The sequence below is a fragment of the Oncorhynchus tshawytscha genome, linkage group LG12, assembly GCF_018296145.1.
Source record: "Oncorhynchus tshawytscha isolate Ot180627B linkage group LG12, Otsh_v2.0, whole genome shotgun sequence".
Taxonomy (NCBI): domain Eukaryota; kingdom Metazoa; phylum Chordata; class Actinopteri; order Salmoniformes; family Salmonidae; genus Oncorhynchus; species Oncorhynchus tshawytscha.
The window spans coordinates 46,065,666-46,080,382 of record NC_056440.1 but is presented as its reverse complement, the minus strand read 5'-3'; the positions used below and the strand labels follow the sequence as shown (position 1 = coordinate 46,080,382).

General features: G+C 46.6%; 1 protein-coding gene across 1 annotated transcript in view; it reads right to left on the bottom strand.

Annotated features, from left to right (window-relative positions):
- Positions 1 to 820: 820 nt before the first annotated feature.
- The window catches only part of adgrv1 (adhesion G protein-coupled receptor V1), a 196,204-nt gene continuing 182,307 nt past the window's right edge, over positions 821 to 14,717 (bottom strand). The window contains exons 88-90 of the mRNA XM_042330702.1: positions 10,445 to 10,630; positions 6,835 to 7,012; positions 821 to 1,285 (exon numbers count right to left, since the gene is read on the bottom strand). Of these exons, the coding sequence (XP_042186636.1) occupies positions 1,167 to 1,285; positions 6,835 to 7,012; positions 10,445 to 10,630 (483 nt within the window). The 3' untranslated portion in view covers positions 821 to 1,166. The remainder of the gene's footprint in view (positions 1,286 to 6,834; positions 7,013 to 10,444; positions 10,631 to 14,717) is intronic.

Below are 14,717 nucleotides of genomic sequence, written 5' to 3'. Positions count from 1 at the left end.
CAGAAACAAAATATCCCAATGTGCTCTATTCTCCATTACGTCTGCTAAGAAAGCCAGCGAAACCAGACCCAGCACTTACTCACAGTTGAGACGCATCCAGGAACCCTCTTTGTTTCCTACAAATATGAACAGAGTGGCAGATGAATAGGTCTTAGCTTTCAATGTGTGGAATGTGGAGCCTCCAACCTTGTCGCCCTTCATACATAAATTACGTCAGCAACATAGAGGGAGTTTAGACTCCACAACCCTTTTGTAATGCATTTCCGTTAGAGCTCCAGACTTGCCTAGTTAAGTGCACACACTGCTGGCTCTCACTTTGCAGATGAAACGGGCTCCTTTTTGACATTTTAGTTAGGATAATTGAATTTGTTATCTGAACTGCCAGTTGCCATAGAACTTTTGAAGTGATGTAACGTGTTTGATCCTGATCGTGTACATGCGGCACATGTACAGGTTTGACACACTTCAGTTCATCTACAGGCTCAATATGAACTTTCATACTCCACATTCATACTCCATATTTCCACCTCCCGCTGCTTTTGCAGACCCAAGCAGAAATGTTCAGACCTGATCTCCCAGGACCAGATTGCTCAGACTGTGTAGAACAAGTTTGTGAAATTCCCCCAGGAGACTGCATGCATTCACACTGTCCTCTAGTCTGACCCGACAGCGACTCAGCAATTCCACATCCTGCGTTATGCAACTCTCACACAAGCTCTCCTCTCTTTATGCCCAACTGTTGACAGACCATAGACTGCTGCCAGCCGCTCCAAAGCAATCACAGGCAGACAAATTGAATCAAGACAGCCCAATGTAAAATAGCTGTTGAATTATTTATTAACAATGTTACACAAACCTTAGCAGCAGGTTTGAGGGTGCTGGCTCGTGTCCTAAAAACTTTACAAAATGTTTACATCCAAGGAGAGATAAAATCAGCTTCAAAAACTCCATCAAGGACTTTCACAAATTAATTTAGTAAAACATTTATATACTCATATATAAAAACAGACATACAAACATCACCGGGTTTCATGATATCAAACAGCTAACGAAAAAACTACAACTTTTCTATAAAAAAAAAAATTCGGGATGTTTTAGTGCAAAGGCAGTAGAAATATAAAAATACTGTTGTGTTTTTCTCTGTGGTATAAAAAAAACGTGGGAGGTTAAAGGTGTGTGTCGGCGATGGGAATGCGTCTTAGTTCAACGATCTGGGATGGGGCCGTACTCCCACCATCATGGCTCCCGTGGATCGACTCGTTGTCGCTCAGGTTAAGGCCAGATCCTAACAGGGAGAGAGAGAGACAGCACACATGTCAATCATCACTTATTGACAATGTTAACTCTGGTCCAGTGCTTAGTGCATGGTGAGCGTAGTGGAAAGAACGCGCACTACTCTGTGGACCAGAGCTATGATAATGCATGACATCATTCAGTGTTAACTTACTGATTCATTAACAGAAATTCTAGAATTTTGTTTGTGGTTAAAAGCCTACAGAACATTTCTACATCAACAACTGCTGTAGTGTTCTGAGTGAAAGGTGAGTGAGAATGATAATCAACAACCAAAACAGCGCGTAACTTATCACATTTGAACATGATCTATACACTTCAACTACAGTCAACGTGTCCAAATTGACAGGTAGAAGGGAGTGTTTCATGACCAGTGGTCCCAAAGGTAAAGGCATGAACAATAGGGTGTATCAAATGGTACCCTATTCCCTAGTGCACTACTTTTGACCAGGGCCCAATAAGAAGTACACTATTAAAGATGCAGTCCAGGATGTTAAGCACAACAAATTTGTAACATATTGTTTGAATTGGATTCGTAACATATCCTATCAATTCCGGGGGTATCATCGGATGGGGCCACAGTGTCTCCTGACCCCTCCTGTCTCAGCCTCCAGAATTTATGCTGCAGTAGTTTGTGTCGGGGGGCTAGGGTCAGTCTGTTATACCTGGAGTATTTATCCTGTCTTATCTGGTGTCCTGTGTGAATTTAAGTATGCTCTCTCTAATTCTTTCTTTCTTTCTTTCTCACGGAGGACCTGAGCTCTAGGACCATGCCTCAGGACTACTTGGCACTCCTTGCTGTCCCCAGTCCACTTGGCCGTGCTGCTGCTCCAGTTTCAACTGTTCTGCCTGCGGCTATGGAACCCTGACCTGTTCATAGGACCTGCTACCTGTCCCAGACCTGCTGTTTTCAACTCTCTAGAGACAGCAGGAGCAGGAGAGACACTCTCAATGATCGGCTATGAATAGCCAACTGACATTTACTCCTGAGGTGCTGACCTGTTGCACCCTCAACAACTACATGCTGGTCATTTAAGAAACATTTGAACATCTTGGCCATGTTCTGTTTTAATCTCCACCTGGCACAGCCATAAGAGCACTGGCCACCCCTCATAGCCTGGTTCCTCTCTAGGTTTCTTCCTAGGTTTTGGCCTTTCTAGGGAGTTTTTCCTAGCCACCGTGCTTCTACACCTGCATTGCTTGCTGCTTGGGGTTTTAGGCTGGGTTTCTGTTACAGCACTTTCAGATATCAGCTGATCTAAGGAGGGCTATATAAATACATTTAATTTGATTTGATGTAGCACACAAAAAAAACAGGAGACCTGTTTTGTCTCGTGAGCACCACTTTCAAAACCACAGGCTGAAATTATAAAAAAGTTCTGGACCATCACTTTAAGGGAATAATAGGTTGACATTTGGGATGAACACAATGTAGTGTAATCCAAAGAACAGAACGAGTTTTTTCAATAATCATTTTTATGACAGTAAATTACAGTGCACTCGGGAAGAATTCAGAATCCCTTCCATTTTTCCACATTTTGTTACGTTACAGCCTTATTCTTAAATGTTGTAAAAAAAAAAAAAAAACTTCATCAATCTACACACAATAACCCATAATAATTTTGCAAATGTTTTAAAAATAAAAAACTGAAATATCTTATTTACATAAGTATTCAGACCCTTTACTCAATATTTTGTTGAAGCACCTTTGGCAGCAATTACAGCATTGAGTCTTCTTTGGTATGACGCGACAAGCTTGGCACTCCTGTATTTGGGGAGTTTCTCCCATTCTTCTCTGCAGATACTCTCAACTCAACTCACTGTCAGGTTGTATGGGGAGCGTTGCTGCACTGCTATTTTCAGGTCTCTCCAGCGATGTTTGATCGGGTTCAAGTCCGGGCTCTGGCAGGGCCACTCAAGGACATTGAGACTTGTCCCGAATCCCCTCTTGCGTTGTCTTGGCTGTGTGCTTAGGGTCGTTGTTCTGTTGGAAGGTGAACCTTCGCCCCAATCTGAGGTCCTGAGTGCTCTGGAGCAGGTTTTCATCAAGGATCTCTCTGTACTTTGCTCCGTTCATCTTTCCCTCGATCCTGACTAGTCTCCCAGTCACTGCTGCTGAAAAACATCCCCACAGCATGATGCTGCCACCACCATCCTTCACCGTAGATGGTAAATGGTGAATGGCTGTCATGTGCTTTTTTACTGAGGAGTGGTTTCCGTCTGGCCACTCTACCATAAAGGCCTGATTGGTGGAGTGCTGCAGAGATGGCTGTCCTTCTATGAGGTTCTCCCATCTCCACAGAGGAATTCTAGAGCTCTGTCAGAATGACTATCGGGTTCTTAGTCACCTCCCTGACCAAGGCCCTTCTCCCCTGAGCTGCTCAGTTTGGCCGGGTGGCCAGCACTAGGAGTCTTGGTGGTTCCAAACTTCTTCCATTTAAAAATGATGGAGGCCACTGTGTTCTTGGGGACCTTCAATGCTGCAGACATTTTTTGGTACTCTTCCCCAGATCTGTGCCTCGACACAATCCTGTCTCAGAGCTCTACCGACAACTCCTTCGACCTCATGGCTTGGTTTTTGCTCTGACATGCACTGTCAACTGTGAGACCTTATATAGACAGGTATGCCTTTCCAAATCATGTCCAATCAATTGAATTTACCACAGGTGGACTCCAATCAAGTTGTAGAAACTTCTCAAGGATGATCAATGGAAACAGGATTCACCTGTTTCACTTTGTCATTGTGGGGTATTGTGTGTAGATTGCTGAGATGTATTTATTTTTGGAACGTAACAAAATGTGGAAAAGTCTGGTCTGAATACTTTCAGAAGGGACTGTACAGTAAAAGCAGGGCATTAAGGACAACCAGTGGGACGGTAAGTTAACGATTCACCCTTTAAGAGCCTAATGAGTCTGCTGCTACTGACTTTACTGCCTGACTGACTAACTGACTGGCCTATTATGTAAAACCTCATTCTAGACTTCCCTTCTATCTCCCTGACCTCTGCCTGCGCCTGAGGGAGGTCTAGGGTAGATATGAAGGAGGTTATCGGTTGAGTGTGGCAACATAAGGCCGGCCACGTAGAGAGGGAGAGGTCAGAAATACACGCCAAGAGGGAGGCGGGAAGAGGGACGGTTACAACACAGGCCAGGAGAAATGCTATAACACAGCATTTCTTTGTCCAAGTCCTTGTTTTGGATGTATCTAGGATTAAACATCTTGTACAACCTTGAAGAAAATAAGTAGCAGGAGCGCTTCAGGTATTCCACAACAACCACAGGTAATAGACTTAGCAGATATTTGTGGTTATAATTGTTCCTTTATGCTTTTCAATCCTGTTCACCTATAGAATTCATCTTCCCGATGTCGTTTTAACAATAAGAGAGGCGTGAATGCCACCCCATTCGTAAACGTGTTCAACCTGAGGCTGAATGATGGGGTGTACAGTTGGGTGATAGAGAGGGCAAGGCCAGTGAAATGCGGACTCATCTTCCATAACGACTATAGCTGACGCGGGCACGCACGTGCGCGCACACACATCATACACAAACACACACACTACACGTTTAAGACGGCTGAAGAAGAGTTTAGCGCTCTCCTCTCCCCGAGGCTTTTATTTACAGTAACATTACCCTCTCTAGCCAATCCCCTCTCATTAACACCTCTGACTAACTCCAAGTCCGCTGCCGCCAGGGACTTTTAATTTAGCGGCCACGGCGATAGACATGTGTTTTCCGGAGAGTGGATACTGGCGTGTATTCACTGACCTCTCCCAGGGGCCCGGTTAGCACTGAGATGCCAGATTAACCTCTGTGTTGCACGGGGCCCTTCAGAGGCCACTCAATCAAGGGCCCGGTGGGGCCACCACGAGGTGGGGTCAAAGCCCAGGTGGAGTTCTTTCCATGATATGGACACCTTGGTTATCAGGCCTGACTGGGAAATAAGGTAAGGCGCATGACACGTCTCTTCCCATGGGGTGTATTTCTAGAAACAGAAATCTTCATGGGTGAAAGAAGGTTCATGGAAATAACATGTGTCCTGTCTAAAGAATCCAACTACAGTGAACGTAGTAGCTATGTAGAGTGAAGAGACATATTAAATCTAAACCGGTATGATGATGTTATGCTGTGACAATAATAATGATGATGATAATAACAGCAAACGTGACATGACGATCTCACAGCACTGCCATCTTGGTCCACTTTAACGTTACAAAAGAACATGGGGCTCTGGTCAAAAGTGGTTCACCATAGTTCACCATATTGGGGATAGGGTGCCATTTGGGGCGCGCCCTATATTTCCTAGAGAAACAGACAAAACAAAGTCCTGAACACTACTTGGCATGTTTTCAGCTCGGTCCTGCCACTTGTTATTCAGGCAGCGTAGATCAATTCCTCTGTGATTTGAGAATGGGAGTGTAGAGCGTTGATATATCAGCCGGCAGTAAGACCCCATATCTCATTAAACATTGATGACTGAGGAGAAATGGTTCCTACAGCCGCAAGACAGGGTTCGCTGAGGACTGACCGAGCAGGGCCAGCAGTAATGGCTGCCATGGGACGCGTACACACCAGGCCTCCATACACACCCATGCGTATGTACATGCACACGTTCAAATGCGCACACACCAAATCACACAAATGTTAGAAAACCATATGTGAGTCCCAGTAAGCGGTGTGCAACTAGCTGCAGGGAAGTCAGGCACAGGAGAACAGAAATGGGTAACTGGAGCACTATAATAATGCAAAAATAAGCTGCACCCAGAACAACAAGATACAGTTAAAATAACCCGTTGCAAAACCAGTCTGAAGTGCACATACACTTTACAACAAACAATTCCACACACAGACATGGGGGAACAGAGGGTTATATACACGACAAGTAATGAGGGAATGTAAACCAGGTGTGGGAAAACAAGACAAAACAAATGGAAAATGAAAGGTGGATCGGCGATGGCTAGAAGACCAGTGACGTCGACCTCCGAACACCGCCTGAACAAGGAGAGGAACCGACTTCGGCGGAAGTCGTGACAGTCCCCCATATTCCAGATCAGGTACATGTATGCTCAAGTTCAAATTGGAACTGTAACTGGATCGAATCCCTGAGCTGGTAAAAATCTGTCGTCCTGCCCCCTGACCAAGGAAGTTAACCCACTATTCCTCGGTAGGCCATCATTGTAGATAAGAATTTGTTCTTAAATTACTTGCCTAAGTTAAATAAAGTTAAATTTAAAAAACAATATATATGTGATTTGTTTGTATACTGACTCATCGCCGTATCCACTTCTCCCTCGACACCATTATGGTGTTGATGAGTAGAACACAGAGTTTCTGCTGACCGTATGACCTGATTAGGAAAAATTCTGGGCTCTAATTATTGGCTTCATATTGGCTATAGATGACTGATGAATAATATGTCTGCAGGATAAGTGATTATCTGTGTCCTAAATTGCTATTCCTGTTACTTACAAAGTGCACTTCTAAAGTAGTGCACTACAGGGAATAGGGGGCATTTGGGACGCAGCCCAAAGTGATTCTTACCAGTCTTTAAGGCAAATATGAGGTCGTCAAACTCCTGGGACTCCTCGTCGGCCACTAGGTTGTCGTTGATGAAGCCTCCTCCGTCGGTGGTGTAGGTCCCACTCTGAGGGCTCTGCTTAAACACACTGCTGGGCTGACTGCCCGGACGCAGGGACGCACGCTCCCAGTCCGCGGACACCTGCCCCACACACACACACACACACACACACACACACACACACACACACACACACACACACACACACACACACACACACACACACACACACGCAAATATGCACTCACATACACACGTACATGCACACACGCATGCACGCACACGCACACACACACGCACAAAGCATATCTTTACAGACTGTATACGGCACTAACAAAGACAGCCACTGTCCAACACGTTGAAATGACACTGATCAGAGGGCATAAATGATGTCAGGGTTACATTTCTAGAGTGTTTTGTATGAACTAAAATGTACAGTATTTGGAGTGCACAGTGGGTATCCTTTTGTATTTGCATAAACAACACAAACCAGAGACGAGCACGTAAAGGGGGGAACTAAATCTCCGTGATTAATGCAATGACAAAAACCAGTCCCATTCTGGCAGGGAGTCAGCTCAGGACAGCAGAGAATGAGCCTGTCAGCCGTGTAATCACGTCTTAGACATGGAGGGCCACGCAGAGTTTATGTTGTCAAAGCTCCCCAAAGGGGTTAACGCAGGACGAAGGCTCATGTGGGGGTTAAGGGGTGAGAGGGAGGTCGCCGGCTCTGGGTCTCATACAAAATCAGTCTCAAATATGCAAATATTGAACTGAACCTGCTGCACTGATGAATCCTTTTTCTTCAGAGAGAGAGTGAGAGACAGAGGGAAAGGAAGATAAATCAAAAGGGAGAGAGGGGTGACAGAGGGGGGCACGAGAGAGAGAGACAGAGGAAGAGGAAGAGGGGGAGGGAGATAAATAAAAAGGGAGAGAGGGGTGACAGAGGGGGCACGAGAGAGAGAGACAGAGGGAGAGGAAGAGGGGAGGGAGATAAATAAAAAGGGAGAGAGGGGTGACAGAGGGGGCAAGAAGAGACAGAGAGAGAGAGAGAGAGAGAGAGAGAGAGAGAGAGAGAGAGAGAGAGAGAGAGAGAGAGAGAGAGAGAGAAATAGAGAGAGAGAGAAATAGAGAGAGGGAGTGAGAGACAGAGGGAGAGGAAGAGGGGGAGGGAGATAAATAAAAAGGGAGAGAGGAGTGACAGAGGGGGGAGAGAGAGAGTGAGAGAGAGAGACCCAGATAGTTCCCAGGGCTAATCACTGGATGTCTGGATGAGTGGTGATGGGAATAGAGAGTTCAGCACCATCACAGGCAATCAGCTAGCCATGAGAACTGGCACATTGTGTACATAGCTAAGATATTTCACTTGGCTAAGCAATCTTGTGTGGTTTCCACCACAAAAGAGACGGGATGTTTTTCAGCACACAGTATGTGTCCAGGTAGTAATATAACCCATCACTGGACAACTATCCCTGTCCTCTCATACATACCAAATGACGTCATCCAAGGCACAGACAGGGAATTTTGCGTTGTGGAAAGAATCCTTGTGGAATCTAATTTTCCCTTAGTCTGAGTTTTCCAGAAAACCCAGTTTCACCAGCCTCCCTCCCTCTCTCCCTCAGTGATTGACAGACAGGTGTAATAGCCTCTCACAGTGTTTCTTAATCCTGGTCCTGGGGACCTAAAGGGGTGCATATTTTAGTTTTTGCCCTAGCACTACACAGCTGATTCATAAGATCAACATATCATCAACAGCCAGCCAGACAGACAGACAGGTGTAATAGCCTATCTGAACAGGCCTGTAATGACAGACAGGTATAATAGCCTATCTGAACAGGCCTGTAATGACAGACAGGTATAATAGCCTGTAATGACAGACAGGTATAATAGCTTATCTGAACAGGCCTGTAATGACAGACGGACGGACAGACGGACAGACGGACAGACGTAAGAGCCTATCTGAACAGGCCTGTAATGGCAGACAGGTATACTAGCCTATCTGAACAGGCCTGTAATGACAGACAGGTATAATAGCCTATCTGAACAGGCCTGTAATGACAGACAGGTATACTAGCCTATCTGAACAGGCCTGTAATGACAGACAGGTATACTAGCCTATCTGAACAGGCCTGTAATGACAGACAGGTATAATAGCCTATCTGAACAGGCCTGTAATGACAGACAGGTATAATGGCCTATCTGAACAGGCCTGTAATGACAGACGGACGGACAGACAGGTGTAATAGCCTAATCTGAACAGGCCTGTAATGCCAGACAGACAGACAGGTGAAATAGCCTATCTGAACAGGCCTGTAATGACAGACAGACGGACGGACAGACAGACAGACAGACAGACGTAAGAGCCTATCTGAACAGGCCTGTAATTGGCAGATAGGTGTAATAGCCTAATCTGAACAGGCCTGTAATGCCAGACAGACAGACAGGTGTAATAGCCTATCTGAACAGGCCTGTAATGACAGACAGACAGCGTGGTGTAATAGCCTGTAATTGGTAGTGTCTAGAGCTGTGGTACAGTGTCCAGCCACCATTTACCATATCCACTCTGAAGGGGGCTGACACCTCCCATGTACCAATCCCCTCCGCACCCCTTCCTCCTCCCCTCTCCATTTTCTCTCTAACTCTCCCCCCCATTTCTCTTCAGTGTAACTCCTTATAGGGTGTCCAGCAGAGCTGTGACCACAGCTGTGACAGAGCAGGGGATGCATGGACTGGGCCTGGGGAGTATGTAGGCTTAGTTCTAGGGTAAGGTGGGCTACTAGTTGAGGAGAGAACACTTCTCTGTATGGCAGCTCTCACACACACACGTTACTGTTAGCATAATTGCGGGATAGCAGACTCAAGCCACTGTGAACAAACAGAAAGTGTGGAGGGACACGCTGTGTTTCCCTGAGGATCTGCTGACAAGGGTGTGAGTGAGGAGAGGACTGGTCAAACCGAGCCCTGGGAATGAGGTCATGGGAGAGAGAGAGAGGGATGGGACTGGGGAAGGGGTTGAGGTAAGGGCTTTAGAGTAAGGGCACCGGGCAGGGGAGAGAGGGATGGGAGGGGAGGGGTTGAGGTAAGGGAGAGTAAGGGGAGAGAGAGAGAGAGAGAGAGAGAGAGAGAGAGAGAGAGAGAGAGAGAGAGAGAGAGAGAGAGAGAGAGAGAGAGAGAGAGAGAGAGAGAGAGAGAGAGAGAGAGAGAGAGAGAGAGAGAGAGAGAGAGAGAGAGAGAGAGAGAGAGAGAGAGAGAGAGAGAGAGAGAGAGAGAGAGAGAGAGAGAGATGGGACTGGGGTAAGGGCTTTAGAGTAAGGGCACCGGGCAGGGGAGAGAGGGAGGGGGGGATGGGACTGGGGAAGGGGTTGAGGTAAGGGCTTTAGAGTGAGGGCACCAGGCAGGGGAGAGAGAGAGAGAGCGTTATGGGGGGTAAGGGTGAAGCAGTCAGTCAGTTAGTAAGTTGGGGACTTATGGGGATAGAACAGGGCTCCTCCTCACCCTTCTATTGCTTTTTCTCCTTAGTTTCGTGAAGTGAGGGAGGGAAAGATGGCAGGGTGTGTGTGTGTGTGTGTGGGTTACCTCCTCCATGGCGCTGATGAGGTTCTGGGTGGACTTGTTGATCTCCGCCCCTATGGTGGCGGCACCCCCGCTCTGGTAGGTGGAGTCTGGGCTGCCGTGGCCGTTCATCTCCACTGTGTAGCTGGCCTTGGATGGCCAACACAGCTGGTTGTGCATCAGGAAGTACACCGCAAACACGTACAGGCCCTGGCGAGCAGAGCGTAAAGATAAAAAATGTGGCACCTCCATTGCAATTCAAAATGATTTGACTCTGCCAGGCACATCACGAATTGAACCTACACACAAAAGAAAAAGGAGAGCGGACTTAAATTGTTTCTCGATAGCGCGTCGTTCTCCCCATTGCACTCCGAGAAGTGCATTTATCTTGAACGGCTCCACGCAAAGCAGAGCAGCACGTCCCGTATGGGCAAAGTTTGGATTGATCGAGAATGGTAGAAGTGGCAAGACGTCGTCCCTTGGACATGACATCACTGTCAGTCAGCAGCATCCTGATCTAGTATCTCTACCACATCCTCTGTGTCATCAGACAGGCCAGTGTGAATTACTCCAGCACGTTCCTCTGTGAAATATCACAGTCCCGGCAGACATCTCACAACACTAGGCGGGCAGGAGGGGATGACGGCAACCATAGACAGAGATGGAGTGATGCACTGCACTGCAAATACAGTATTACCACACACAGACACAGACACACACACACACACACACACACACACACACACACACACACACACACACACACACACACACACACACACACACACACACACACACACACACACACACACACACACACACACACACAGAGGAGAACAGGACATCACCAAGCGATCTAGCAGGAAGTTCATCAAAACTGGGACTTAAATTAAACCAATTGCAATCTCTCCACGTTAGCAAAGCTCATGCTCCTGTTTCACCAGCGGGCTATTGATCTTAACAGACAGGCAGTTTAGTCCGGCTCAGGGAGAGGAAAACCACTCAACACAAAAGCTCCCTATGTAGATACAAATGTGTGGAAATCATTACATTTTCCTTGGAACCCTGACATTGAAAGGGACAAACTGCAATGGATACGAGATGAGATGGGACGAAGGGGAACAGGCTTAGTACACAACCTGTTTATTGGTGCACTGTAAATAGGGAACATGAGCTTCTATCTGGGGAAAAAGCACACATATGGGAATGGACACAGTACACCCACAACAATCACTCAGAGTGCCTTTATAGCCTGAGCGGAGCGTGTGTGTATGTGGTGTGAGGGTGGTGTGTGTGTACATGAGTGTGTGCGTGTGTGCGTGCGTGTGTGTGTGTGTGTGCATGTGTGTGCGTGTGTGTGTGCGTGTGTGCGTGGAGCAGCCACTATCAGTAGTCTCTGATAGAGTGAGAGCGGCCCCATCCTGACAGTCTTCAGGGCGATTAGCACACGCCGTTTAAGGACCAGCCTGAGCCAGCGCGGCCCGAGGAACACGCTTTATTACCCACAGGCTGTTATGTAAGTGTTCCCTGCTCTGGGGACTTGACGTGTGTGTGTGTGTGTGTGTGTGTGCGCGCGTGTGTGTGTGTGAGACAAAGAGAGGGAGAGTGTTACTACAGGAGGTTAGGTCACGGCCCCTACACCACCATGAGAACCAGGGAGGGAGGAGAGAGGAGGGAGAACACAAGAGGTACAAAGAGGCACAGTGCTAACCAGCTAGCTATCTAGGGGGAGAATGCTTTCAGTAGAAAATGAACAAGACAGATAGAAATAAATTGAAAGGAGAGAAGAAAACAGAGAAACAGAGAAAAAGCAAAGGAGAAACAGAGAGGTGATCTAGATGGGCAACAGAAAGAGATCAAATGAATACGAAAGTAGAGAGAAATTATAATACATGGACATCATAGCTCTTAGACCACTGGGCCTATCCCTCCTATACCATGTCTCCTAGCAACGTGTGCTGGGTTGAATTCGATGAAGGAGGCTGCTACTTCTGCACTATCAACTCATCTCCAGCGACAGGGCTCGTGACAGGATCTGCGTTGCAATGAAGAGCAGTCTATTTATAGTCCGCTGTGTGGCCCAATCAGGAAGTGCGGGGGTAAATGTAATTCTGTGGTGGGTGCCTGGCGTCTTTCATTGCTCAAAGAAAGAAAGGGGGGCTGTTTGTTTGTGAGCTAATAATGTACAAGCCCATTTACTGGCAGAGGGGCGGACACAAATCAAATCAAATCAAAGTTTACAGCAGCACACAAACAGTGCTGCTGTGATTGGATTATTCTTCTATAAATTCGGTACAAGTTCAGCCAGATTTAATGCAGATGCTGCCCTAGACAACCCCTCGACAAGCGATATGTCAGAAGAAAGAAATAGAGAGAGAGAGAGAGAGAGAGAGAGAAGCAAAAAAGCCTTGCATACGCCAACTCTGGGTACCATCTATATTAATAGACTCCAACAGTAATGCCCCTGTCTGTCTGTCCGTGTGGAGTGCTGAGAGGAAACCAACTAAATCTATGGTTGTACTGAATAACGTGCTGGGGCACAGAGGTTGCTCTACTCTAAAAACACTGAGACCAATACTTGGCAACTAGTAGTATATGTCTACGTTCCAAATGGCACCCTATGGGCCCTGGTCAAAAGTTGTGCACTATATAGTACCATTTTGGACACGGCCTGTGTTTTATAGACACAGACAAAGTTATGTACTTGTTATGTAATTTGTAAGTCACTGAAATTGACCTCAAGGGAAACGTCTCTGTTGGCCCTTGCCTCCGTCCCAAATGGCACCCTATTCCCTGAATAGGGCGCTACTACTTCCCTATACAGGACACTTCATCTTATGGGCTCTGGTCAAGTAGAGCACTATATAGGGAATAGGTTGTCATTTGGTACACAGACCCTTATAGGGAGAGTGAACAGCTTGGAGATGTGGCAAATCCTTTCCTCCCTGAGTCATCATACACACACAGCAACTGCTCTGTACTGGGAGACGGTGGCCCATCCAAGTTGACAGCTGGAGCTAGGTGCTGGATATAGTGGCGGCAGGGTAGCCTAGTGGTTAGAGCGTTCGACTAGTAACCGAAAGGTTGCAAGTTCAGATCCCCGAACTGACCAGGTAAAAATCTGTCGTTCTGCCCCTAAACAAGGAACAAGGAAGTTGTTCCTAGGCCGCCATTGAAAATAAGAATTTGTTCTTAACTGACTTTCAAGTCAGTTAGCTGATGGTATCACACTAGATGTGATGTGATGTGATGTGATGTGATGTGATGTGATGTGATGTGATGTGATGTGATGTGATGTGATGTGATGTGATGTGATGCGTCGGAGGATGTCTGCCCCATGGAAGGCAAGATATCTGAGAATGTACATTACTGAAAAGCAACACAATCAGGGATACACCTAGGATCACACCGTAAACATCGGCTATCTTGACCCTTAGAATCCAGACTTACAATTCTGCGGTGCAAAAAAAAATAACCATGCCGGATCCAACCAGTTACCAGTTCCACTTCCATAAATTGAATACGGTGCAAAGTCTTCTCTGTAATAGGCATCCTCCGACGCATCACATCACATGCCAAGCGGCACCTTATTCCCTATGCAGTGCGATACTTGGTCCTTGGGACACAGACATTTACTGTACACCCCCCCCCCCCTGATGGTTGCCTTCATGTACAGCTGTCCTTTGAGGTTGCCTAGAAGCTCCAGAGCAGCGCTAACTAACCACCAAGCAGGATGTATGAAATATAGCCAAGCACACTGGAGCCAGCTGGTTGACGGCTGCTGTGGTTCCCGAGAATCATAAAGTAAATAGCATTGAGAGAGTCTATATAGTTGAAATGAATGCATAGAATCCACCTTCCGGGCATGGGCGCATACACGCACACGTGCATGTACACACTGAGCTGAGCGCGAGCACACTCTAACATCTGCACTTGTTTAATGGTTTTTCAGCAATTAGCCCGAAGTGAGCAGCACCATTAAACAGCCTTTTACAGTCAGGGCAACAGCCACACTAACAACAATAACAACATGGAAAATTCTCCTCATGGAAAATGTACCGCATGAGCGAGATAATACAAAACAACCTGAAAGAGCATCCAAGCGCAAACTGTGCCACTGAATAGAGGCACATAAGCAACTGGAGTAACAAATAGCCACAGAACGCCAGAAAGTGACATAATGTGCTCAGATATTATGCCAACTCAGAAAGTAAATGAATTGAAATGTAGCCTTTAAGAGATTTCTTTAGACGGTCTGAGGTGGTTTGAGACACCCAAAAACAGAAAACCTCAATCT